Raw genomic sequence first — 27583 nt, 5'->3', positions numbered from 1 at the left:
TCAGCTGGGATAGGGTTAATTTTCACAGAAGCTGGGAGGTTGGCATAGTGAAAGGGATATTCAATACCATGCTGACATCATGCCCAGGATATAAGGGAAAGCTAGTCAGGAGAGGGGTGGGGGGGTTTTGGTTCGGTGAGGGTTTTCCATTGTGTGTCATTCTATATCCTGTTCTGTTATTATATTCTCTCTTTCTCGTGTTGTATTATTAAAAACCTGTTGTCACCTCAACTCACAAAGGAAGACAGACTTCCAAATAAGTCTGGATGTATTTAACTCTGAGATCACCAAACCAATGAATAATTTATTGCAAGGAACCTCAGGAGGTCAGGTGGTTCAGTTCCACCCAGAGCTGAGAGACAAGTCGATCAGAGCCTTGTATGATCTTCCCTGCTAGTATTTAGCCAGAGGAGAACAAAACTCACTCAGGATGAGACACATTCTTTGTCTTTTCAAGAATGTGCTATTCATTGTGACAGATACAGTGTAAAATCTCTGATGCCAAATTTACATTTGTTGATTCAATCCAACCACGCCACTAAGAGAGTTAAGGGGCTGGAGCACATGACGTGTGAGGGGAAACTGAAGGAATGGCTTTGGCTGGCTTGGAGGAGAGAGGTTCAAAGCAGGTAGAAGGGTCTAATGGCAGTTTTCCTCTACCTAAGAGGGGGTTACACAGAAGACAGAGCCAACTCTTCTCAGATGTGCACAGCTAAAGGACAAAAGCCAACTGTCACAAGTTGCAATTGAGGAAAGTCCTACTGAACAGTAACAAAAATATTTTTACTGTGACAGCAATAAAATGCTGGAAAAGACTACCCAGAGTCTGTGTAATCTCCATCCTTAGAAATTTTCAGAACTCACCTGGACATTTCTCAGTGCAACCTGAAACAACTTTGCATCTAGCCTTGGTTTTAGTTGAGCACTAGTCTAGCTGCCTTCCTGAGGTCCCTTCTATGATTCTCTGCTTTTTCAGTACCTATAAGCTTTCTTCTTGGTACAGACTATGCCCTCCTTTAGTTCTGCTGATGAGGGACAGCCCTCTGTGTTTTGCTGTAGTAAGGAACAGGCTGGCCTGAGCGGGAATTTTATTTGGTTAATTTTACTTCCTTCTGTTAAGCAGGGAAACGGCAGAGTTTGTAATAACAGGAAAGGGATTTTTTGTAGTTTATTTAATTGTTGCATTGTGTAGCTGTATTTGAATCACACAGGACTGAGAATAAATAAAATTTATATGTATCTTTTATACATTAACAAGCAATGTTGTACAATGTAATTATTTTCAGACACCTTTTTACCTGCTTTGAGTACAAGTAACAACACCAGAGAAATGGAGCTATCTAGACTGGTCAGCCTTCAAACGACTGGTGTGGACACAGTCCCACTTCGGTGGCCCTTCTTCAAATGTCATTTATTTAAACAGACAAGAATTACTTTCTTACCTGGCAGTTAATGCAAACTCCTCCACCTTCATAATGCCCATGGATGTTTAAACTTTCTTGACGCTGATCAACATCAGCATCATAGTAGCAATCACTGGCATGTCCATGGCAATTGCAGGCTGAAAAAAGTAATATTCCACGTCAGCTTTCTTTACGATGCTGGAATTCAGTAAGGTAGCAGAGGTGAAAAAGAAGCTGAGATTTTTTTGATGTATACATATACACAGGTATGTTGGAGTATGCTCAAATGCACATATTTACCTTATCAGCAACTGGATTTTCATACCAGAAACACGGTAAGATAATGTAAACATGAGGAAAACATGTGCTGCTAGGCTTAGCAGAGGAGGCAACAGTTGTAACAGATCAAAACCGTATATTTATGCATAAATCAGAACTAGGAAGCTCCAGAAAAACAGTCCTGCAGTTTTTAAAAAATTATCGAACACATATTCAAATGCTTATTCTATTTTTCCATGTCTAAAAGTACATCTGGGCTGAAGCTGTGTGCATTAAACCTTTGTTTAAAATAAACAACTATAGATAAGATATACACATTTGAATAAAAAGACCTACACCAAAGAATTCTCGTACTCAGCTGTACATACACCAGTATACTTGGCTATACATTTACCTAGCTGCTGCCATCTGAACAAAGAAGTTTCAAGTAGGAGTTCATTCTACTTCCTGGGAATTGTGGATTCAAAAACAAGTATGGCTTAAAGAAGTATGGTATGAAGAACAATAATAACACCAACAATAATAATATATCATTATTATTATATAGAAAAGGATGGAATTAGGTGACTGAGATAACTCATTTCCCTCGTTTATGGTTGTTTATAGTCTCAGCTGTGAGAAATTTTACTTTCAGTGGTTTGTGGTTAGCTCCTTTCCTTTATTTTTCCCTTCTGTTAAGCCAAATACAGGTAACAGCTGAACTCACAGTGGCTCTGAAACCATCTCTACATATGGGTTCTGCTATACTTTTACCTCTTTCTAAGAGATGTCAATATTGAGAAACAACTCTGTAGATCCCAGGGTCAGTGCAGAAGGAGGGCAGGAGGTGCTCCAGGTGCCAGATCAGAGGTTCCCCTGCAGCCCATGGTGCAGCCCATGGCGAGGCAGCTGTGCCCCTGCAGCCATGGGGGTAACGGGGGAGCAGAGATACACCTGCAGCCCAGGGAGGACCCCACACCGGAGCAGGGGGATGCCCAAAGGAGGCTGTGACCCCGTGGGAAGCCCGCACTGCAGCAGGCTCCTGGCAGGACCTGTGGCCCCATGGAGAGAGGAGCCCAGGCTGGAGCAGGTTTGCTGGCAGGACTTGTGACCCCGGGGGGGCACCCCGCTGGAGCAGTCCGGGACTGCGCCCATGGAAGGGACCCACACTGGAGCAGTTTGTGAAGAACTGCAGCCTGTGGGAAGGACTCACGCTGGAAAAGTTCCTGGAGGACTGTCTCCCATGGGAGAGACCCCAGGCTGGAGCAGGGGAAGAGGGTGAGGAGTCCTGCCCCTGAGGAGGAAGGAGCGGCACAGACAACGTGTGATGAACTGACCACAACCCCCATTCCCCATCCGCCTGCACTGCTGGAGGGGAGGAAGTAGAGAAAATGGGGAGTGAAGCTGAGCCCAGGAAGAAGGGAGGGATGGAGGGAAGGTGTTTTAAGATTTGAGTTTTTTTGCTCACTATCCTACTCTGATTCCATTGGTAACAAATTAAATTGATTTTCCCCAAGATGAGTCTGATTTCTCTATGACAGTAATTGCTGACTAATCTCTCCCCGTCCTTATCTTGACCCATGAGCCTTTCGTTATATTTTCTCTCTGCTGTCCAGCTGAGGAGGGGAGAGATAAAGCGGCTTTGGTGGGCACTGGGCATCCAGCCAGGGTCAACCCACCACAGTCCTTTTTGGTGCCCAACATGGCCCAATGGAGCATTTGAGATACATTCATTGATACATCCACTTGTGGCCTTGTACATGCATCAGCTGGCTCGACCGATCTCCTTCCATCAAGGTGGGAGACCTAAATCCCAAAAACCTTTGCTGTTTTACTTTTAGCAACAAGGCCCAGCAATATAAATTCCAGAACCAGCCCAATGTTCGTGTCTTGCTTGCACAGAGAATTAACTTGAAAAATAGCTCCACACTTTTCAAAGTTCCTGCAAATTAAGTTTGAGTAAAGGGTGATGGATTTACCCAGAAAATAATTAAATAAAGCCAACAGAATAAATCAAAGGGCATGATCATGGTTTTGCTATAAACTCATCCTAGTCCTTTTTTTTTTTTTTTTAATGTGATCTGATCTTTCTTCACTGGAGAGGAACAACGGGAATTTCTTTGAAGGAATGCAGGCAGCAAAAAAGGCTTCCCCAAGCATCTGAGTGCTAGGTAAGCTTTTAATTACAGATGTTCCAGCATTTCAGGGAAACCTTCCCAGGAAACTCCATAAGTTTTGACTTTATTAAGCCATGACTTCATTTTTAGAGAAATTCCCCCTTCATCTGGACCAGGGGACAAGATACTTTGTAAGGCAATGTGTACCTGAAAGCACCTCAAACCAGAAGCTAAGGGCCCTGTCCCTACGTTCTTCAAGATGAGGGAAGTGCATGGGAAGTAATCCTTCCAAACTCTGTTCCAAGTACCTGGCACAACTGGGAGCACAACTCAGGGCTCAGAGGCAACTGATTCTCCATGACTTGCTACACCATCATACAGACATAATAATTCTCTGGATCATTCTCTGTATCTTCTCTACATCTTTATATCTGAACAGCTTTGGACAAGACAGCCTTTTCCTAGAAACTACCAACAATACAGCTGAGGTGGTGGCCTACCATCTGGTTCCCTTATGGTCTGCTGACAGGAACCAGGCAAGTCGATACTGGGTTCCCTGGCCAGGTTGTGATAGCCTGTGAAGATCTTTGGGGTTTTATATTCATACAACTCTTCAAGAAAATAAAACATTGCACAAATGAGATGCTGGTTCAAGATACTAAGTCATAAAAGGAAAGAAGAGAACATCTGAAAAAAACCCACTATTTACAATGTAAATAAAAGCTCCTTGCCTCTAGGGCCAAACCGTCTGCAAGCTCCATCTCACAAGTATGTCTTCTAACAGCGATGGGTAATTATCTGTTCTGACTGTAGTTATAGTATTTTCTCTCACAGGGGAATAGAAACCCGTTCTACCTCACCAAGCATTTTCTTACCACTTTGGGTCATTTGCTGACCCATACAGTACTGGGAGACTCATAGCAAAAGGTTGGGCTTCTCCCTACAAACTCCCACCAACCTCTTTCAATCAGTTTCTCTCAAGGAACCTCAGGCTTCTGGGAAGCTTAACGAGGTTGTTTTAATTCCTTCACTACTGGCTGTGAGGAAAAGAGGTCTGCACCTGGCAAACTCTCTCAACAAATCACCTCAAACTGCTAGAAGCAATCCATACTAAAAAGTGTATTTTTTCAAAGGTAGGTAGAAGCAAAATTGTTTTGGCTCAGAATCTTTTAGATTATCTCCTATAAACTCATTCTTTAAAAAACATGACATTATTTATGCTCTTTGTCTATCTCTTTCCCGGCAGAAAATATTTTACTTTTAAAGAGGGGAATTTAAATGAGGTTTCAAATCTTGTCTAAAAATTGTGTCCCAACGTGCCTATCTCCTATCAAACTTTTTAATCACCTTCTTCCCTGCCCCTTCCCCCAACACTCAATCTTAGTACTGCAGTTTTGATTAAACAAGCCATCTCTTTATTCCTCAAATTAATTATATAGGTTCATCTCTTTGGCTTTCAAATATGTTTCCCCTGTTAACAGTTTGCACCCACTGGCTACACTATTCTCAGGAAGGGCAGACGAGGAAAATAAATTAGGCTAGACACAAAGGAAACTGCAGGCTGCCAACACATTTGCTCAAAATAGGATGTGCACAGAGATGGCAACACTGCCTGTACTACACTCATGGGTTTCTGGCCAGAAGGATGCAACACACCCGTGTGTGACAGTACGTAGTGCTCCACCAAGAGAGGGTCCCTGCTGTAATTTTCTTTAACAGAAGAATGAAACACAGGGGAGGTGGTAGAAATGTCAATGGGCTTGACGATTCAGTCTGTAGGACTAAGGCACTCCAAACTCCCAACTACAAGCATGGGAAGGGGTGCAAGTATAGAGTTGCCCAGACTCCCCACCAAGAACGTCTTTGTGTTCTCTGATGCCCAGCCAACGACCAGCAGCAGGAAGACGAAGGGCAACACAAACGCCGTTAAGCAGTGGCAACCTTAAGCAATCTCTCTGCATCCTGAACACCACGGGGCTCCGTGATAGGGAGGCAAATTTTGAAGATGTACAAGATGTCTATAGTCTCTCCTGTGCTAGTGGGGATCCACAATCTGTCAGCAGACAGCTGTGACCGGGGAGAGACAGTGAATCAATGTACGACAAGAAGGCTTCCACATTTCTCATATAATATCCTTTCACGAATGACTATTTTCATTGTTTAATAAGAGAGGAAAACATAAACAATATTCACTGCATCATCTGTTCCTTATTGCTGTATGGAAATAACTTTCTCAGTAAAGAAAAAAGGTGTTAAAACATACAACGTGCTAGTTATGCTCCATGAACACACATGCTACAGCTAATTCCCACCTGTGTGTCAGTGTCCCTTTTAACCTAGCGTCTTCTAGGCTACTCACGTTCGCATGGGTTTGTGCTCCCAGCTGTTGCAGGTTGCCACTGTTTCTGATTATATCCAGGGCAGCAGTGATCACAAGTTTCCCCACAAGTGTTATGTTGACATTCACACTGAAACCTGCAGAAATTAAAACCTCTTAATCTACTGAAGCTGGATTTAAAGTTTTTTTCTTAATTTTATTGTAGTCCAAGACTTCGTTATAGTGTGAAAAAGACAGGACATAAGTTCACATGTAAAGAGGTCAAACAGTAATACTAGAACATTTTGGAACTTTCCTAAAATTCTTCATGATTGATTACTTTAATCGTGTGGTTATGAGTTTAGTAGCACGAATTACTTAGAGAGGACATTTATAATTGGATTCAATAGACTACATTATGAAACTTTATTCTAGAATATTAAATCAACATAAAATATAACAGTTTAGGATGTATCCTATTTTAGCTTCTTTACAAGGCTCAAGATTGTTGATCTACAGTAAATCAAAATATTTACCACCCTTATATGAACACCTTCATAATTTTTTCATTATCTTTGTTTACAACGATTGTATTAGTTTTTTAATAAACCAAGATCATAACTTCATCTTGTTATTTTTAAAATAATGCACACTATTCATCGAGAAAATGCAGTTCATATTTATTTTAATTTAGCTGAACAGCCTACTTAAAGCGCAGATTCTCATTACAGGCTATGCGTTACTATCATGCATAGTAACTGAAGCCCAGGAGGAACAAAGAGACCTTGAGACTGAAAAGGCCTTTTGCAATGTTCCTCTCTTATCTGTGTAGTTTAATAACCAAGGGGCAATACAATTTTCAAGTATAACTAGAATAATATTCTAGTTATAATAGTGTAATAATAGTAATAATAATAAGAATATTCTATTCCCATAGATTTCCCGCCTTCTGTACCTGCTTTTCTCTAGCATAGACAGCTGGAAATGAGGCACCCACCTGCCCACTTACTCTTCCTTAAAACACAATTGAAAATATTGCATTGTCCTGAAAAAAGTTTCTTTCAATACCATTATGGGTAAGAGCAACAGCTCGTTTAAACCAGGCTTTTAAAATACGTTTCAGACAGTCTGATTATTCACAGTCACTTCCCTATAGCAGCTGAGCCAAGGAGCCTGATCTAACTCCTTGTGAAATCAATATGGAGATCATAAACTTCACTGGGAAAGGGAACTTCACCAGGAAAGGGAATAGTTTAGTTTCTGTTTTTATTGTCCTAGTAATGATCAAAAGCCATTGGATCTTGGCTGAGCTCAGTTATAATGCTCAATATCTCCAGGAAGTTCACTTTGGTTTTGTGTTGGCTTGCTAATTCCTGCAGTCGGAAGGTGGTATCAAGCCATGATTTCCAAAAAGAACTAAGGGTTCCTATTAAATTATTCAGTCTATCAAACTCTTATTTCAACTAAAAAGAAAAATCTAAATAAAGACTTTTTATTACTATATTTCACATACAATAGATCTCGAGCTATTTTCTTGTGAATCATTATCAGATTATATTTTTTTAAATATAATGAAAAATCCCTGTAAGTCTATATCATTCTGTAATAAAAAAGGACATTTGAAAACATTAATATGTTTGGTTTTTTGTATTAAATTAACGTTCTGCTCAGTTTACTTACTGGTGTTGGTTTTCAGCAATCTTTGCATTACATACTTCAGCATGGCCATGGCAAACACATCGACCACCAATACTGATGTCCTTTATACTGTAGTAATACTATGGAAGAAGCACAAGAAGTACATACAGAACTTTTCTTACCTGTATTATGGCAGAACTATCAACACTGGATTGTTCAATGTTGCTTATCAGAGCTTTAAAGGCATGACTTTACGAAAGACCAAAGTTGGGCAGACAGTGCTCAAACCTCTGTTGATGTCTATGTCTCAGGGTGAGTATCAGCAAATCAAAATCAATACCCATGGGTTGCCTGATAGCAACAGGTTTGTGCAGCTCACACCAAATGCATATTGCTGTAGCTCTCCATTCCCCAGCAGCTACACGGCCACCAGTACCTAAGCCCAAAGCTTGTTCACAGCAAACTTGAGAATGGAGATGTAAAGTACTGTCAAAGCATCAATTTGTGAGACCTTGGTCTGGTCAACAAACCAGACACACTGGCATGGGCAGTGCAGTTTCCCCATTCAGTCCAACAAGATCACTAAATATTAGAAACAGAATGAAATCACCAGCTTGGACAAAAGCACTCATGACTCAAGCTGGATCTGAAATCATGACCTGAAATTCAAACACTTTGTATCTCATCCTCATGCTTTGCAGGCATCCAACCAACAGGAGATAAAAATTTAATTGGTTCACCTCAGTGAAAATATCATTACTGTATACATATAGAATCATAGAACCATAGAATGGTTAGGGCTGAAAAGGACCTTAGAGACCACCACTTCTCAGAATGTATGCAGAAGTTACTACTGATACTGATTTAGGCCAGGCTGGATGAGCCTTTGAGCAGCCTGGTCTAGCGGGACGCGTCTCTGCCCATGGCAGGGGGGTTGGAACTAGGTGGTCTCTAAGGTTCCTCCAACCCAAACCATTCTATGATTCTATGATTTTTGTAGGTCAGAAGTTGTTTCCTTGTCTCCTTGGAGCACCAGGCAGAACAGAGAGCTGGTTGTAAATCTTGGTCTCTATGTACCCCCAGAAAAAGCTAAAGGGGCAGATTTAATGCCACTGGAAGATGAAGAGAAAAACGATCAGAATGTTATGCAGATATGTTTCCTGTGCTCACTCTATTCACAATACTGCCCCTCTAAGTGGTGTATATAGCATCACCTCAGCATCGGTAAGGCCAATGATGCTTCCCCTCAACACTGGTGAGGCCACACCTGGAGTGCTGGGTCCAGTTCTGGGCTGCACAGTACAAGGGAGACATGGACATACTGCAGAGAGTCCAACGAAGGGCCAAGAAGATGAGGAAGGGACTGGAGCATCTCTGCTATGAGGAAAGGCTGAGAGCTGGGACTGCTCAGCCTGGGGAAGAAAAGGCTCAGGGGAAATCTTGTCAATGTATGTAAATACCTCAAGGGAGAGCGCAAATAGGACAGAGCCAGGCTCTTGTCAATGTGCCCAGTGACAGAACCTGTGGCAATGGGCACAATCTGAAACACACCAGGTTCCCTCTGAACATAAGGAAACATTTTTTCACTGTGAGGGTGACCAAGCACAGGTTGCCCAGAGAGGCTGTGGAGTCTGCATCCTTGCGGATAATCAAAAACCATCTGGAAACGGGACTGGCCAACCAGCTCTAGGTGGCCCTGCTTGAGCAGGAGGGTTGGACCAGATGACCTCCAGAGGTCCCTTCAACCTCATCCATTCAGTGACTCTGTGATTCACTTTGGTTGCATATACACTCTCTGCTTTTATATAGGTGGATTTAGCTGGCACAGACAATATGCTTTCCCAAGGCAGCAAGCTTTTCCAATGAGCTCTCTTTGCTCTAGGCAGGTAAGGACTAGTAGGCGGCATATACAGACTAGGAAATATTTTTTTCCTTCTGAACTATCTCTATTCAAATATACACATTCATTTCTAAATGTGCATACCATTTTCATACTGTAAGTAAAACTTTTAAGTAAAAACTTCCAAGTAAAACTTTCAGTGCTTTCAACACAGCTACAAATTATCACTATGACTCTCAACAACATACATGACAATGGTTTTTGGTATCAGAGTTTTCACAACCCAGCCTATAGTTTCATACAGCCTTGCAGAGTACCAACAGTAATTGTACTGTCACTGGTCAGTAATAAGTCAAATTAGTAATAGACCAAAACAATTAATAGGCCAAACTGCCACACTTCAGACATAAAATATACTCTATATAACTCAAAGTGTCATGAACTCAAACCATTAACAGGGGAAGCCAGGCAGCTACTTGAGTAGGAGAACAGAATTGGCCTGGTTTTCTTCTGTTTCTGTAATAACTTTAACACAAAGATTTTCCTTAAGAATATTAACTTTTTCCTAGACTTGGAAGGTCTCTACAATGAAAATTCGTGCTCTCTTTTAAGAATTCAATAGAACACTCACTCTTTTATTCATCTATTCCACTCCCATGGCTATGATAACATCCAGAGTTTCTTATACTAAAGCTGTGCTGCTTGCCCAGTAAGCTAAATACTGCATTTACATCTGCCTGTCAGTAACATCTTAAAATTTACTTAAGACAATAAAGGTACTTAATGAGAATGCTATCAAGTAACTGGAATACTTTTGTTTTTTGATGCAGAAACTCTCACACACATTTGTGCAGTGCCTCACCCCAGAGTTTCCTCCAATTGTTACTGAATCTTCATTTTAAATGAAAAGGTTAAGAATAACAATATAATATGAAGACTGCAATCTCTCCAAGTATATGAATTTCCGTGCAGTGTTCCCTTGAGGGAGCTGAATTTCCTTACATTTCCCCACTGAATGGGAGTGGGACTTTGGCTTCCAAGCTCTTGGATAGCCCAAAATCCACTGAAAATACCTAGACATTTCAAATGATTTATGGAAAGATAGTAACTTTTGAGTATGCCCTTTGATTCCTGCTCCTTCAGAAACTCAGGTACTGTTTCCTGAAAATCTTTTTTTGAATAGATAAGGGAAAGTTGCATCAAATAAAGCTGAAGAGATTTAGTCCCTTAGCCCTGTGTAAGATAGTTTAGAAGATTTCTGCTTTGGCTCCTTATAGCTCCTGTGATGCACCCAACTTCCTTCCGTATTCGAAAACAGGGAAAGAAGACAGTCTGTTACAAAACCATTAATCATTACTTCCCCTCCACAATCTGTGCTGACCCAGTTACCTTCTTGTCTCAAACCAACCTGTAAAAAATATGGGGATTTAAAGGTGGGTTACTGTAAAATTCAATTGTTAAAACATTCAAATTATTTTTTTAGTCTCTAACACGCTGGATATGATTGTTGAGTATATGTCAGTGAAAAAAGTACTTACTCTACGGGTTACAGTGGGGTCTCGTTGAGCTTTTGATATCAAGTGTCCAAGAAGCGTATTAGTTCTGAGAAAATGAAGGCGGATGTTTGTTGCTTTTGTGAATTCTTGAATACTGGGGGAATATGTGAAGTTTTTTGCTCCTGGGCGGCCATTTACCAGAGATACTACAATCTAACAAAGAAGTAAGCACATTTTTGTTAAAACATATCAACTGTGTCAGTAGTGGCACAGAGCAAAATTAATAAAATAATCCAAAAACTTACTTTCTGAGCATATTTGCAGTAACAACTACATATTTCTTACTGAAGACAGGGTATTGGGAAAAATAGTGTTGCTAGTCTTGGACACTCCTGAATTCTCATTACCCATATGGCACATTAAAAAAAAAAAGTGCGTCTATCTGTTTTGAAAACAGTGGGTACAACACACAAAAAGTACACACTTTAATAGGAAAAAACAATAGGAATAGTTCCAAATAGTAACATTAACTGTTGATAGTGTCAATGGGAGTTTTGCCGGAGTGAAAACGATCAGGTTTTGGCACTTTCCCAAACCACATTTATTTTTGGGTTAAGGCACAAACTTTCCTGGAAAACATTATTGTTAACAGGTCCAGTGCCTGGGAGCATATTAATGGTCTTTTGGAAGAAAGTACACAGTGTTGCTTTAGAAAATCCCCTCACATGAAAGCAGGTTTAGCTGACTTTCAAAACAAGGGCTCCAAAACTTTTTTATTTTTTAAAGAAACAGATGCCAGGAGCCTAGCAATCATGAATCTCTATTAAATTAACAACCCAGTGTGCACGTACACAGCTGAGTAAGAGAATTTCATCTATTTCTAACCAACCAGATAATAGATTTCTATTTTCCAATGGTTCCTATACTCCAAAGCATATAACAAGGGAATGGTGACAGTTCTGACTGCAGCACAATTACTTTAGGAAAAGTCATACAGCACATAATAGGGGGATGGCACCACCAGTGTTCTTCTATGTAAATTACTCTTTACAATATTTTATTAGGAAAATTTTACAGATATGTTAATAAACAAATTCTGCTTTAATATGAAACTATAACCCCAGATCCATATGCTCAAAACTCTGGATAGCTCCAGAGAAGTTCAGATCTGGATTCTAACCACATCAGGCATAGAGGACGAATGTCAGCAGGAGCCATCAGTGCAGCCAGGAGAGCAACGCTTTTCCAAACACGTGTATTATATTATAAACACGTAGCATTTTATACATTTTTCTTAAATAGTTACTTATTCTGGAATGGTAAATATCTGTTTCTACAGCCTTTAGTCCCATGAGCAATTCTGATGCCAGAAGTTCCGCTACGTACATTGGAAGTATTCAGAAAATGCGGTCAACAACTTCAAATGCATATGGCTAAAGTGAGGTACCTACATCACGATAAAAATCATAAGAGGTGGCTCTGAGCAGCCCATACCCCCATGGAGAATGGTGAAAGATAGGAGGAGCCAGGTCATGCTCCAAAAATCTAGACAACTACTTGAGTGCTTGGTTATGGACTTACTAACGTAGATTCAAGCAGTCATAGCAGAAAAACTACTTCATGTTCTAGGTTTTTACTGAAACAGCAAACTTCTGAAACAGATGTTGTTTGTTTCTAGTGTTACACATTACTTTTCTAAAAGCACTTACCTCTCCATTTTCAAGAGGCAGAATGCGAGAGTACTCTGTGGTGCAAAGGACATCGTTGTCCCTCCTCACCGGAAGATTAGCTTCCTTTCCAAAGCGCTCCAAGCAATCTGCTTTAGAGTCTGGCCAAGTGAGAACGAAATTATTTTTATGTATGAACATAAACACTATTGTTCTAATTTAAATTAACAAAGAAATATGTCCTGCACTTTCAGGTAAGTTCTCCCTCACAACTGAATAACAGTGATTGCTTTGCTCAGCATAAAAAAATGGAAATTCCCAAAAACAAATCGTTTCTGGTCCTAAGCAGTTCAGTGGTGCCTGACAAGACATGGCACAATATTTCTCATATAATCACAAAAAAAGCTATATATATATACTCCAATACCTTGCGTTTGTATTTCATCTTGGTTTTTGCAAGGAACTCCAGGGTTGCATGGGATGAAGGACACTGTAGTTCTGACATACCAAAAAGCAAGACAAACAAAACAAATCAAAAATTCCCAACAGACTGAAAAATATTGATGGGCTGAGTGACATTTTCAAAATATCATGCTCATTTTCAGTTACATTCTTGTCACTAATTTATTGGGGATAACTAAGACAAGAGAAGTGCATTTGACATGCACTGTCTTCTCTGCAACTGAAATCTTCAGTGAGCCCCATGGTCTGATTTTCCTGCTACTGGGCAAATGATTAAAGAAACCTGTCTACAAAAGCATAGTGACACAAGGATTGATACTCACGAGCAAAATATTGCCAGGGAGTGTAAGTCCTTCCAAAGTCCACTGATCTTTCTAAGATCCAGAGATCTGGACGAGGAGAATTTGCAAACTTGATAAGGATATAGGCAACATGGAAGAGCTGGTAACAGAATATACATAGATCTTATCAGGAGCCTTTTGAACTCTAGCAAAGTACCGCAATACTAGAACTAATGCCAATAAACACCTTTTCTTCAGTGCGCAGTAAGGCCACCCTCTGCAGATTCATTCCCATTAAAACAATAGGTCAGATTCTCAGCTGGCTACCTCACCTAGCAATGTGCTGCAATGCACTGAGAGCTGCAATAGGACCAAGTTAAATGCCATCTCCAACATTTCAGAACAGCTCTGCTTTGCACTTGACTGGTTGCTTGGGTGCATTAAGGGTATAGTACTTAGCCTTGAAGAGTTAGCATCTCAGCACATCACTGAACTAAGATACTTTTGCAGCATCCTGGCACATCCGTGACATTCCAGTCATGCAATTGTGCTTGTAATCAAAGAAAATCACAAAGATGTAAGAGAAAATCCACACACCTTTTACCCTGGGACTCCTTTGGCTGCATTTGATGGTAATCTAAGCCACTTGTTCCTCACTTAAAGAATATTTCTAGATAATTTTGCCACTTAACAGACTCTCTAAGTAACAGAATAAAGCCTCCCCAGAGTTTTGTGAGTATCAAGTAACACAGGAGAGATTCTTATGACTGGTAGCTCATTCAATGTGTGAAACAGCTCGAAGAGCTTCACCAGTTCAAGGTTCCCAAGGCCAAGAGTCCCTTCTGGCTTCTGCAGGTGTTCATGGTGTGTCACAGTGACAGACCACAGACACAGAAAGCTCCCAAACACTAAAGCAGAAATGCATTCGACAAGAAATCTTACCGTAAGCCTCTTGGGGTAGTCCACAGTTATGAAAATCTGCACATCATTAAAATTGCCTCTAGACAAAAGGCTGAACACAGGTTGATTCTAAGGGTTGTTTAGAATTTAAACAACCACAACATGGACACAAGTTGTCTATAAAAGTGATCCAATACTGAGGAACAGTCTATATTCAAGTGAAGCTGCACTGGGATTTCCCACTCAACAACACAAATTCAGAATCATCTGCTTGCACAAGATTCTTTGGTGGAGGAAGGAGGCAGAGAGGTACCAGTCAATGGTCTGTCAAGTAACTGCTGCCAGAGCCCTCATATCAAATATATCCATGCAGTTTATCTTTGCTGAAATACCACAAATGTCATAACCTTGAAACTAATACTTTGCACAAGTTATTAGATACCAAACCACAAATGTGTACGAGCTCCCACTCACAAAGTGGGAACAGCATCTGTTGCCATGCCTGGGACCAACGCAATAGCTGTCTTGCCAGCTGGGGCTACCAGGAGACAGATGGAAATGGCGAACAACACAGCAGAGCAGATACCTGGAAATATTTGTCCCCAACCAGTACTGCACATGCCGATCCCACGGCTACAGGCGCACTGCAGTCATATGGCTACATGCAGCCTCAATCTTCACCCATCTATTTTGAGACATCAGCTTCTGAATATCAAAAGTATTCACATAAGAAAGCAAAACCTTCTCACTGAGAAATATGAGGAATTCAAGGACTTCATGGAGCATGCTCTCATGATAATACCTCACATCCCAGCAGAAGAAACTGAAGCTTTTTCCTTGTGCATTCATTTAATGCAGTATTTACAACAACTACCCAGGGCAACCACCTGTTCTACACACACCAAGGCATCATACCTTGAAAACTGTTGATTTGCTGAATGTTGCTGACCTCAGCAGAGATACAACTGAGGAAAAAACACCCTTTCCTGTTAGTGTTAGAATTTACCTTGCCTACTTAACAAAGCCTGCCAAGCACTAACTTCACCTCCTATGACACTAAATTAGCCACCTAAATAGCCAGACAGTATCTACATATGGAAAATTATTTACTAGACAAAAGTATCGAGCAAGGTAAGTGGCAGCCATTCTGTTGACAGAACCATGACAGAATTCAGAACTATGCACAGTGACTGCACAGGTGGAGTAACACCCTTAACTTAGCGATGGAAAGTCTCTACGCTGATTGTCAGAAATAGGTGAATACTCTGGGCACTGTGGCAAGACTTGCTCTTACTGCTCTTTGCCTAAGTAACTTCTGCTACTTGACTAGCAGGTTTCAGAGTAGGGATAGTGGCCATATGGACATTACAACTCATCCAGTATGGCCATTCAGTGCAAAGACTGGTATCCACCCAGAAAAGCATAATAGTTCTGAAATTCCTAAAAAAAAAAAAAAAAAAAAAAAAACAGCTGCATGTTCTTGCTTTTGGCCAGCTGAATCTCTCAAGGGGCACTGCCCTGTTCCAACCAGATTTGCACTGGGCAGGCAACTGTCTATCAATTAACATTCTCGCTTCCCCTATGTTTTAAGGTCTTTGGGATTCCTATCCCTACATGCATATTAACAAGGGTGGATAACACTCTTTGTGTTGATCGATACAGATTTAATCAAGAAAAAATGGTTTAGAAAGCACAAGAGGAAACAAAAGAAGCACACAGAAAAGGCCCTGCCTTCTCCAGGACCCCAATGCTTGTAGTCACATTGTGGAACCATTAGAACAATGACCTTCTACCTACTCTCCAAAAAAGCAGGTGACATCTGCTTCAGCTTGTCATACAGTTATTATACTCTTTTACTCAGATGCTACTCAAAGTGCTGACACAGCCAGTCTCATCTTGTCTCTCCTGACAGGTGACAACTTTTCATAAGTGTGAGAAAATAGCAGGCATGAATTCCATTTCCACAGTGCATCCACACTGCTGAAGAAATATGAGACAAGCTCACTTATACATCAGTGTCACCCTGGACTATAGCCTTTCATAAGTATCTACAGGATAAAGTGGACAAAATGAAGGCACACAATAGTAAAGCAGCTGAATCAGCATGTGGCACCCATCAAACACCTACATGCCACATCTGATATGGGGCTGTGGAATTCGCTCAAGCCCATGTCTACTCAAGGTGTGTGAAGCTGAAGTAGTGTCCAATACATGTACTGTATCAGGAACCCCACAGCACCCTCTTTCTGTCAGTGCTTAAAGAACTGTCTCCCAGCACCACACTTTGCATACTTCCATGCAAACCATAAAATGGAAGAAAAAATATATGGCAACTTCAAACTACTGTTGCATATGAAAACCTTCAATTCACATGCAGCTCTCCTTACATCTCATAGTTTGAAATACTCCTTAGGTTTGTACAGTCACATTCAGAAAGGGGAAAGGGATAGGTCTTGATAAAAATTAAACTGAGATTGAGTACACCCTCAGCAAGTTTGCCAACAGCACCAGGCTGTGTGCTGCAGTCGACATGCTGGAGGGGAGGGATGCCATCCAGAGGGACCTGGACAGACTTAAGAGGTGGGACCATGCCAACCCCATCAAGTTCAACAAGGCCAAATGCAAGGTCCTGCACATGGGTTGAGGCAACCCCAAGCACAAATACAGGCTGGGAAGAGAATGGATTGAGAGCAGCCCTGAAGAGAAGGACTTGGGGGTGTTGGTTGATGAGAAGCTCAACATGAGCCGGTAGTGTGCTCTCATGGCCCCAAAAAGCCAGTCCTGAGCTGCATCAAAAGAAGTGTGACCAGCAGGTCAACGGAGGTGATTCTCCCCCTCTACTCTGCTCTCATGAGACCCCACCTGGAGTACTGCTTCCAGCTCTGGGGCCCCCAACACAAAAAATACCTGGACCTGTTGGAATGAGTTCAGAGGAGGGCCACAAAGATGATCAAAGGGCTGGAACACCTCCCTTATGAGGACAGGTTGAGAGAGTTGGGCTTGTTTGGCCTGGAGAAGAGAAGGCTCCAGGGAGCACTGTACCTGTTGTATTCATCTCATTTTTTCATTTAACTAGCCACTGATGCTAAAAAGTGACACTTTCATTTAGTTATGTAAATCAGCACCTGTGAATATGCCTCACCGACACGGCTGGAGGTGGTAAGTCTTTTCTCTGTGACAGTCAATGAGCAGGACCAGACGAGAGAAGCTCGCCATGCTTCACAGGCAGTATTCTGGAATGAAGGAACACCTCCCAAAAAGAAGGAACACTTCTCAACATTAAAGGGTAATCCATTGTCCAGGTTACATCAGTCCTTGCTCTTTTTGCCAAGACTGCAGGGAAATACATCAATGATTGACAGTTATTATCCTGAAATTTCTCATACAGCCACTTTTCCACTGGGATTTGGATAAAGACCAACTCACTGCTCATAATTATTTCTTACATATGGCCTATTTCTTCACAGAACACTGCAGCTATTCATATGGGAAAGGGTTTGTATGATGCAGGCCCCAGTTGTCCAGGAGAGAAACATCTCCCTATGAGGGCTGGAGTCTAAAGTAAAAAGAGCACAGTAGTACTGTCAGCGCTGGAAGGGAACATGGGGAAGTGTGAAAGGTTGGAGGCTATCAGCAGAGGTTCTGCTTTTACTATTTTGAGTTGAAAATGAGGTATTTAGGACAATATATCACAAAATGAAAGTAATGCGTAGGAATGGGCATAGGAAGGGAGGTGAGAGAAGCACAAGTACAGACATCAAGGTGAGACCAATGAGTGGGAACAAAGACCTTCCTGAAGGGATGCTAAAGAAGGAACTGGAAGAAGACAGTGTCAGGAAAGATAAGGAGAGAAAGACTTGAAAGTTTTTTTCTGTACATTTTGAGAATAATACCAAATTAATACCAAAACCACATGTTAAAGCCAATGACATAGATCTATTAATGCAAATGTAAGAAAAAAAAATACTGAGCCATTCAAAAGATCTCTAACTAAAACTTTAAGAAAATACAACACATTGACTGCATTTTAACGTATAATATATGAGCAAGAAAGGATGTAGAGTATGTCCCTGATTAGGGCTGACAGCTCTGCTCAGAATGAGCTGCTTGTAGTGTGACTGAGGAATAAATGGAACGTGTGTTACCTGACAAAACTTTCAGAAACTTCTATCAGACAGCTGTTAATTCATGAGCTGAAGCTGTGTTGATCTAGAATTCACAAGTAGATTCACCTTACTGGGGTACGAGCCAAAAATCAACTGACTGCAAAGCGTAGTGTTTTGTGGCATGATCCAAAGGCAGCACACTGCACAAACTGGAATACTCAGAACCAGAGTTCTCTAATATGAAGTGACATTATATTCTCTGTAATGTTAGCATCCCCATTTTTTAATATTGCAGGAATAAGATTTTTCCTTCCCCAGGCCCAAGAGCCCCTTTTCTTCCCATTGTGAGCCACAAAAGCAGAGCAGGGGTCAGTGCTGCTGCAGAGGCAGAGCTGTGCAGGGGTTCCAGAAGAAAGGCTTTGTCTTGCTGCCAGGGCAATTCTGTAGGACTGCAGAAGCTTTATGCAACGGTTCTCGTGCCCCAGTTTGTAGGACTTCTCTGTGTTATTACAGAGGTTACGCAATTCCACGCTAAAGCTGGGTCTAATTTCAGGGTCGGCAGTAATATAAAGTCCTCAATAGTCAAGCACAATAAATGCAAGGGCTATTTTTGGAAGGCCAGTTCAATGCAGCTCATGATAAATCTCCCACCACCTTGGAGGTTTCTCCCTACAGAAGAAGGGCCTAAAGAACACTTGATATTTCACAGAATGATAGTTAAATTAAGTGTAACTTAAGTCCCATCTTAAGAAATTATGTCACTTTTTTTGTAAATGAAGAACAATTGTTTCTAATAACAACAACGAGCAAGAGCTGATTAATATTCCCAGCAACAAATATTGTTTGTAAAGCTATGCCCATAAAGGATTGCTATCAAACATAAAAATTAAACCCGTAAGAAATACCTACCATATAAAGTAACTCAGAAGATTTGCCAAACTGCGAGGCTTTTTAACAAAATGTTTACATGCTTTAACTGGCAGACAACATAAAAGCATAAAGTCCTCCACAGGCCGTACCACTTATCTTAAATTTATGGCTGAGTTTCCCTTCCTCCCTAATAAAAGTACTAATTTGGACATTACATTCCACTGTGCGCCTTTAATTTACAACAGCAACTAATAGCATCGCTACATAAAAACTATTCAATATATCAGTGCACAAGACTTCAGTGAGCCTGAGTCTTTCAGCACTATATTATTGCCACAAAAGCATAGTAAGATAACTCACTGGGCTTGCTTCAAGAAACAGATTTTTTCCACAAAAAAAAAAAAAAAAAAAAAAAAAAAAAAAAAAAAGACATGTAACCAAAAGCAACAATAAAATTTGTGGACTATGCTTTTTGAAGTGTAGCAGTTAGACGTTTCTTTTTCATCATACACCATCATGCTATCCTGAACCTTCACCTTCTTCTGAAGATAGAGTTCAGAAAAATACCCGGGGGAGTGTTACTGTAATAGTTGGTGAGCATTAAGCAAGCCAAAGACGAGGGCACACCTGCTCAAACTAGACAATCCAAAGAGTCAAGGGAAGGGCAATGAACTTCAGTCAGACACTCTGGATTCAGAAGTTTAAAATATGTTGAAAACTACATTGAGAAAATCAGGAACAATTAAAGGAATAAACAAGACATGATTTGATCCAAATATTTTAAACAAGTCAGGAACAGCCACAGTATAAGCAGGTATGTTAACAGGATGGAGAGACCGCCCCAGGGATCAACATTATAATTATTATTCAGAAGGACTGTGATTGATTATAAATGTAACTATAGTACAGAAAGTCAGAAGGGAAGTAAAGCAGGGCTTTTGCTTTAAGGTTTTTGCTTTTCCTCATATTACAAAGTACAGCAAAATACACATTTTTCTAGCAGAAAGATTTAACATCCTGAAGAGATTTTTACTTTCAGTCACCCCTAGCTCTTGTGAAACAGAAGCAGCAGCGGGTTGGTGTTCTGTTCCAACTCCATGGTAGTGAGTGCTCAAACTTCCACCACAGTGCAATTATTCAATTAAATATTGTCGTCAGATCATGGCAAAAGGCTCCACTGGGACTCTGCTCTCAGTCTTAAAGATATAATGGCAGGAACACAGTAAATGAAAAGCTTTTGACATTGCAGTAAGTTGTGCTTCCTCTAATTGTGAATATTTGATGATCAACTTACAACTGAGTTACTGCTTCCCTGCACGTATATGTACCTTACTCTTTGTCATGTTTTGCACATGCAAAAACATTTCCATATTTTGTTTGCAGAAAAAGGTGCCTTGTGTCAAAATAAAGAACAGGACAACTACTCAATGAGGAAAACTACATTCCTGCTATCTTTTCAATATTACACCCTGTGGTTCTGCAAGGCATTTAGGCATACATCTGACTTTAAGAACATTTTTTTTTCCTTAAAAACCAAAACCTACAACAAACTACACCACCTTAATTTCAACACACTTGAAGGGGAATTGCACTCCGAAAATTTCTGTCTCTGTCAACTACCAAGAAAGTCTGCATGACTAACACACTAAGCTCTCAATTCTTAGGACCCTGAAATAAAGTAAGGCGAATTGGGGTCTCAGTGCTTACCTGTTCACCTGAGTAGACTTACACTGTCACAGTATTTAATTTTCTTCTTCATTATTAGTATTGTGCACTACTGTATGAATTTGGGGTGTGAGAATGCTAGGCAAAATGTCAAAAGTGAATCTTGAGTTCAAACAAATCCTGGGATTAAGGTTTAATGGATTGAATGCAGATATGAGATAATGTCCGTGGAGGGGGAAAAAAAATGAAAAAAAAAAAAAAATCACATGACTCCTACTAAACCCTCATCCATCCACCAACTAAAATGATCACAAGACCTGAAGTCATTTTGACCTTTGTCTTGGGTTTCCCTCATTTCCAAGTAAGGGAGTTCAGAGTCACCTTTATAAGTGGTACCAGAGTAAAGAAAATACACAGCCTCCCGCTGAGAAATCCTTTAATAACTACAAGAATTTCAGCAAATAGTGGTTGGTCTCCAAGGAGTCCCATGAGAAGAGGACTCTCAGTTCATATCCTTCCTCTGAAGGAAGGAGGTTTATCAGAAGTTATCACACAGAAGACAAGGTGTCTGTCAGCAGGTCTTCCCAAGAAGCTAAGAAGTACACAGTGGGAACAGAAGTTTTGGATGGAGCAATGTGCTACAACTGCTGGTCACAAATATGCTGGACTACACTGCAAGCCTAAGGAGAGCCTGCAACCTAATCTTGCATCTTGCAGAGACCACGATGAATGCAAGCAGCTCAGAAGCTAAGGTCTGCTTTACTGGGAGGTGATTGCCTTCCCATGTCTAATCATAGCACCCTGCTCTGCATTCAGTGACCCTACTCTGTATGCCCAGCCTGACAGACACGCTCCCTTACAGTTTGCTGGGAAAGAATGACTGAGAAACTCACTCCAACAGAGCAGAAAGCACCAGGGGATGTGACACTCCTCAACTGTACAGTGGGACAGAAAGAACTACACAACTCAGAGACAGGTCCAACCACTCTGTGCTAGCCTAATGTGGCCTAAAAATTCATCAGTTTCTACATAGCCCTCCCTTCTTTCTTGGGACAGTGGAGAAAAGCAACCAAGACAACTGGCATGCTATTAATTTAATTAATAGAAATGTAAATTCAAAAATCACAGCAGCTTAGTTTAACTACTTATATTCTCTGTCTTGAGCTGTCTGACCTTTCTGCACTGCTGCTATACTGGAGCCAAAAACACTGAATGAAGGTATCCTCAAAATGAGAGCTGTTCCACTCATGTGAGGCACAGGAGCATTAAAACCCCATCTAACAGAAGTAGTAAAATAATTTGCACATGAATCCCCAACAAAACAGCAGCTAAGTCTCACAGAGAAATATTTTTCCTTAGTTATTCCTCCCTTTGCTGTCAATTAAATTGAACGTCTATTCAAAAAATTCTGTCTCATATAATCAGCCAATAATATATATATGCATATGTACACAGATATTTTGCAGCCCCCAACATATATTTATAGTCCTATATTTTCAGCTGGTGTGAACTTCTAGAGCGTAACTAATTTCACTGGATCAGCGCCCAATTATGGCAGCTGAGAATCCGTCCCTATGGCTTAAAATACAGATACAGAGGCTTTACTGTCAGCTACTTGCCTGCCGCCTGCAGAGGAAATACAGGTGTTCATGTTACTGTCATATTACTGATTCGTATTACACTGGTTTTTCTGTCCCTTCCCTTTTAGATCATGTCATCAGTATTTTTCTGCCTATCTTGAATATCTGTCTGGATGATAGAGAAACCAGAAAGACCCGAGGCAAAAGCAGACAACAACCACTACTTTCAAATTGTGTGCATTGCAAGAGATATGAAATCTCTCTGTGCCCATGGAAAAGAAGAACTTGAAATGGAAGGGAGAGCCCCAGTTTAAACTGAGCAGTCCCTCCCATAACCTCAGGTTAATGACTTAGTGTCTGCACAAGAAAGCACACGGCCATTATATCTGTGTGATGCCAGTGGCAAGACCTCACATCATCAAAAGTCCTGAAGGAAAATAACCACTTTAATAAAGTCAACTCAGTAAAAAAACACACAACACAAACCAGACTAAAAAGCTGTGGTGTTGGAAGCTAAAACCATCAGTTCAAACACCTCTCTCAATTGCAAAGCCTGTATATAAATGCAAGAAATTATGAAACCTCACCCAGTAGCTCATGCACTTACCTGTCCCAGATCTAAAGTGACATTGACTTCATTGTACTTCAAGCCCATAGAAAGAGGAGGACTTTGCCACCAGCGCTCCGTGCCATCAATTGCATTGGTTATCGGGTGAGCTTTACTGGGATCAGCAGCATTGCAATAATCACAAAACTGTCCCTGAAACAGAATAAATTAAAAAGACGGTCTCAGCTGAAATGTTATGCACTCCAGACACATGCTGCTGTTAACTGAGATTCTGAACTAGAGCACTGACTAAAAACAGCGTTAAATTTTGTTTCTCTCCTTCTACAATTTAGTTGTTAATGTATAGATTATTCCCCTGGCAATTAAATTACACACTGAAAATTATACCCTGAAACACAGTAAATTTTATGTTACAAACTAAAATTTCAGAAATGTCTTTAAGGAAACTACAGTAAGTCTTCCTTTACTAATACATTTATTGATACTTTGGTGAAATTACCTATATTACATGTGCAGGGGTGTCTGCAGGAAATTAATGAAACAAAGATTCTTAAAACTGAATTAAGACCAACACACAAATTATCCTCAATTCTCCTAAAAGACTGCAAAATATCCACATATGTACACAACCCAGTATTAATAAAACCATTAAAAAATACTCTGTTACTTGTCTATAAGTTTAGTGTTACAATTTTATAATACTGCTTTCATTTTTTCATGCCATTATAAAACATTTTGAATCAGAGACTTCTGAACAATATGTACTCGTGGAAAATGCAGTGGATCCTACAGACTGTTCCCTTTCAACTTAAAGAATCCCATTGTATCTTCATTTGCAGAAGTTACCACCCAGTTTCTAGTCAACAACTGAAGTCACACTCTGGAGATGCCCTAATAATCTCCCTTTGTGACAGTCTCTAAAGCTCTTTGTACTCTTCTGTACAAAAATAATAAATTAAATAAACTTCAGGAAACTTAACTGTCTCTTAGTTTGGCATTTTGGCTTGCCCCACAAGCAGTATTTTCAACTAACTGCATCTTACAGTCTACTGACATCAGTGCTGAAGCATAGTAATTAGTTATTAAGGGATCTTTTTAGCGTCCCATTCACTTCTTACTCCAGTCACTGGGTGGAGATAATCAGTGAGAATGCTAAACTGTGCCAGGCACAGACCTTTGTAGAACCCCAACAGAAAAATGACATTTTCATTAAATGTCAGTACCCTCTTACTAGTTACTTCAGTCAGATAGTTGCTTAATCCATTCAGCCTGTGAGGTCCAGACACTGTGTTGGACCCATGTTTTAAATAAGGTAATATTTGCAGCATTCGCTTCATCAGCTGAGCATATTTTCGTCAAAAAGATGTGAAAAACCTTTAGCTGTTTCCACAACCCATGTTGCCTGGCATGAAGTATATTCCTACCTTTTAAGTATTAACAGAAACCCCTATAACTGCCATTATTTTGTTTGTCGCTGCGGTCAGACTAGCCAGCATAAAATAACCGGAGCAATCATACTTGTCCACTTTTAATAGAGGAACAACATTAGGGCTCTCACATTCTTGCTGGGTACAGTCTTGCAAGCTTCGTGAATTTAAGATGTTTATCTCTACCAGAATTCGTTTAACATCTGACTTAGCTACTAGTGGATTGGAAACTACGTCATCATTCTCATGTGATACAAATACACCATCCTGTATCTTTCAAATGCAAAACATAGATGTTCACTGAATATTTCTGCATAAGTAGTAATAATTTCAGCATCTGCATCTATAAATGGTTCCATCCTCACCCTGCTCTTCCAGAAAGTGTTGTTCTTTCCAGAAGACATAGCTATCATCAGCTGTTCTGATTCAGCACTACAGGTGTCAACCTGGCTGAGGGTTAAGTCTTGAGAATTCAAAGAGCTGTTTAGAGACTTACTAAATCCCCATGTACGCAGGCTGGTTAACTATGTCTGGGAATCACGTTATACCATGGTTCTCCTCCAGGTCTGTGAGAGGAGATGGTTTGGCTGATTTTCATACAAACTACAACATGCCAGGACACTGCTGGATTCAGATACAGTTTGGTGCAGCAGACACATCAGCCTGTGCTAGCTACAGGCAAGGTTGCCAGTTTCTGCAGTGACGACAAAGAACATTGTGTCACTATCTGCAAAATCAATACACTGAGAAATCAATCCATGCACCAACACCCGCAGTTAACCACCACATCACAGCATTTTCCCAGATAAGAAAATTTTCCTGACAAATGCATATCTGGAGTTCTGACATGCATGTTACAAGAGTAAAAACTTCCCTAAACATTTCTTTAATGCGCATTACACATGGTCTTTAGATCTAAATTCACATTCATAATGATCAGGCTGGAAATATACAGGACACAGTTGCTCCTACAGTAGTTTCAGCTCTGATCTGGCAACAGCCTTAAAGAAAGGCTGAATGAACAGAAAACGATGGGGAGTATTAAATGCAAACATTACATTTACATACACCTATGTGATTTCAGTATACCTGAGCACTTGATCTGAACTCAAGACACCATCTTTTTCTTTTTGGGCACATAATTCAAAGGATTTCACTACAACAGCTGGAGTTTCAGTTATTTAAAGTACATTCCAGCAACCCTGCCAACAAGGCAGCAAAACAAAAAATGAAAGAAAATAAATTATTGGCCAGAGCAGCCTTCCCTGTGTCCCACTGGCAGTATCTCAGGCACACCATGCTCAGCCTGCCTGCTACAGGACACGTCTCCATTGCAGGACACTGGGCCTCAAGACTGATTTTGGCTGTAGCTCATCAGCCAAGCAGGTGTGCATTTTGCTGGTGACCTTGTTATACTCCTTTCCCCTGATTCTCCCAAGTGAAGGAGAAAACTGGAACTGCATGAAGGAGTTTGCTGAAATATGCCAAGTGTGGACCAGAGACACCCAGGGATGAAAATGTCTTGCCTGTAAGTTACAGAAAGCGACAACAATGAAGGATTTGTTGACAATTTCATACCCAGCAGTTCTGCACCCACTGCTAGGGCAGGACAGGTATGCAGTTAAACTTTAATTCACCCCCATACACCACTACCAATAGATTGGCAGACAAAACCAGGCATGGTATTTATCTGTCCGTTGCTGAAATATTTCACACTGCAGTGCATCTCTTCACTCAACACTGTCCTTATTAAGTCACTGTCCTGCTTACCAATGTGCTAAATAAGGGAAAGATACTGCTTTCCACAGCATATGTCCAGCACCACAGCATATGTCCAGCATTGCCTTACAAGCCTCAGTTGACCTGCCTATGAAGGGACTGTCCACCCCACCAATTAGCTCTCAAAAGGGCTTTAAACAACCTCCAAACGCTCTTTCTGGATTTGCCAGGTACTACAGGCATCATTAGAAGACACATCACCAAATGAGAAGGTGAACAAGAGGCCAGTGGAAGAGCAGAGGAAATGAAGCTGAGGTTACTCTTCTCTTCACCTTATTTTCAGTGCTTGGGACACTGGCAACAGAGCTGCCTGGTCCCTTTGTCAGAATGAGGATCACCCTCTGCACCTTCCTTCCAGTTTCCCTACTCAGAGCAATAGCTGCAATCCAGCCTTGTAGTGACACCAAAAGTGAGTGACTCAAGAGTACAGCATTGTTTTAACTTGGAAGCGGCCTGACACAGTGGCTGTTGTACCTATCAGTTTATGTAAAAGCCTCATGACCTTCCCTCAGACTCTTAAGAAACAACACGTGAATACTTAGGCTGATTTAAAATCCTTCTATGTAAGCTCAGCTTCTGTAAGAGTTTAATGAATTTCTCCCCCTTTTTCCATGAAAGAGGAGATTCTCTTATTTTCAGTTTCTTTGACCTTGTGAGGTGGAGTGGCTTGATAATATGGACATTGTCCTGTCACGGCACTTTCCGTGGCTGGATTTCCCTGGTCTTTTGAAAGACCTTCCAACCCTCCTTGAACCACAACAACTACTGGTAAACCACACAAGTATTCACATTATGTATCGCAGTAGGGCTTTGTTAAAACTGGAGAAAGATGCTGCTTACACAAATGCTGTAAGAGGTACAACATACTTCCTCGTGCCAGGGCTGAGCTACCAGTAGTCCTTCTGGGAACTTGAATCGGGCATGAACCATAACTGCCCTCTAACCTAGGACCTGTAAGGAAAATATTGAACAAGGAGAACTTCCTTCGGCTCCCCCCCCCCACCCCACCCCCTCCACTTTCTCGCTTCTTCCTACATACAGCAAACCCTCATTTCCAGTTGGGTGTTAGCATATAAAGGGAACAATCACAAAAACCATCAATGGCAATGCGCATCACACAACAGGCTTCGTTCCGCTTGATTGACAGGTTTATCTGATGTTTGCTTTGGCTGACGTTATTATATTGTGATTTCTGATATTCCAAGGCAT

At 40.8% G+C, this 27583-nt stretch overlaps 1 protein-coding gene across 1 annotated transcript in view; it reads right to left on the bottom strand.

Moving 5' to 3' along the window:
• Nucleotides 1–23360, bottom strand: part of LOC104460739 (laminin subunit alpha-3-like) — a gene marked incomplete at both ends in the record, with an annotated part of 64009 nt that extends 40649 nt beyond the window's left edge. The window contains 7 exons of the mRNA XM_010083928.1: nucleotides 1443–1561; nucleotides 6138–6253; nucleotides 7776–7873; nucleotides 11112–11282; nucleotides 12779–12897; nucleotides 13522–13639; nucleotides 23208–23360. Of these exons, the coding sequence (XP_010082230.1) occupies nucleotides 1443–1561; nucleotides 6138–6253; nucleotides 7776–7873; nucleotides 11112–11282; nucleotides 12779–12897; nucleotides 13522–13639; nucleotides 23208–23360 (894 nt within the window). The remainder of the gene's footprint in view (nucleotides 1–1442; nucleotides 1562–6137; nucleotides 6254–7775; nucleotides 7874–11111; nucleotides 11283–12778; nucleotides 12898–13521; nucleotides 13640–23207) is intronic.
• Between the last annotated feature and the right edge of the window lie 4223 nt (nucleotides 23361–27583).

The sequence above is a fragment of the Pterocles gutturalis genome, unplaced genomic scaffold, assembly GCF_000699245.1.
Source record: "Pterocles gutturalis isolate BGI_N339 unplaced genomic scaffold, ASM69924v1 scaffold13825, whole genome shotgun sequence".
In the NCBI taxonomy this organism is placed as follows: Eukaryota; Metazoa; Chordata; class Aves; order Pterocliformes; family Pteroclidae; genus Pterocles; species Pterocles gutturalis.
This window is presented reverse-complemented; position numbering and strand designations above follow the sequence as displayed.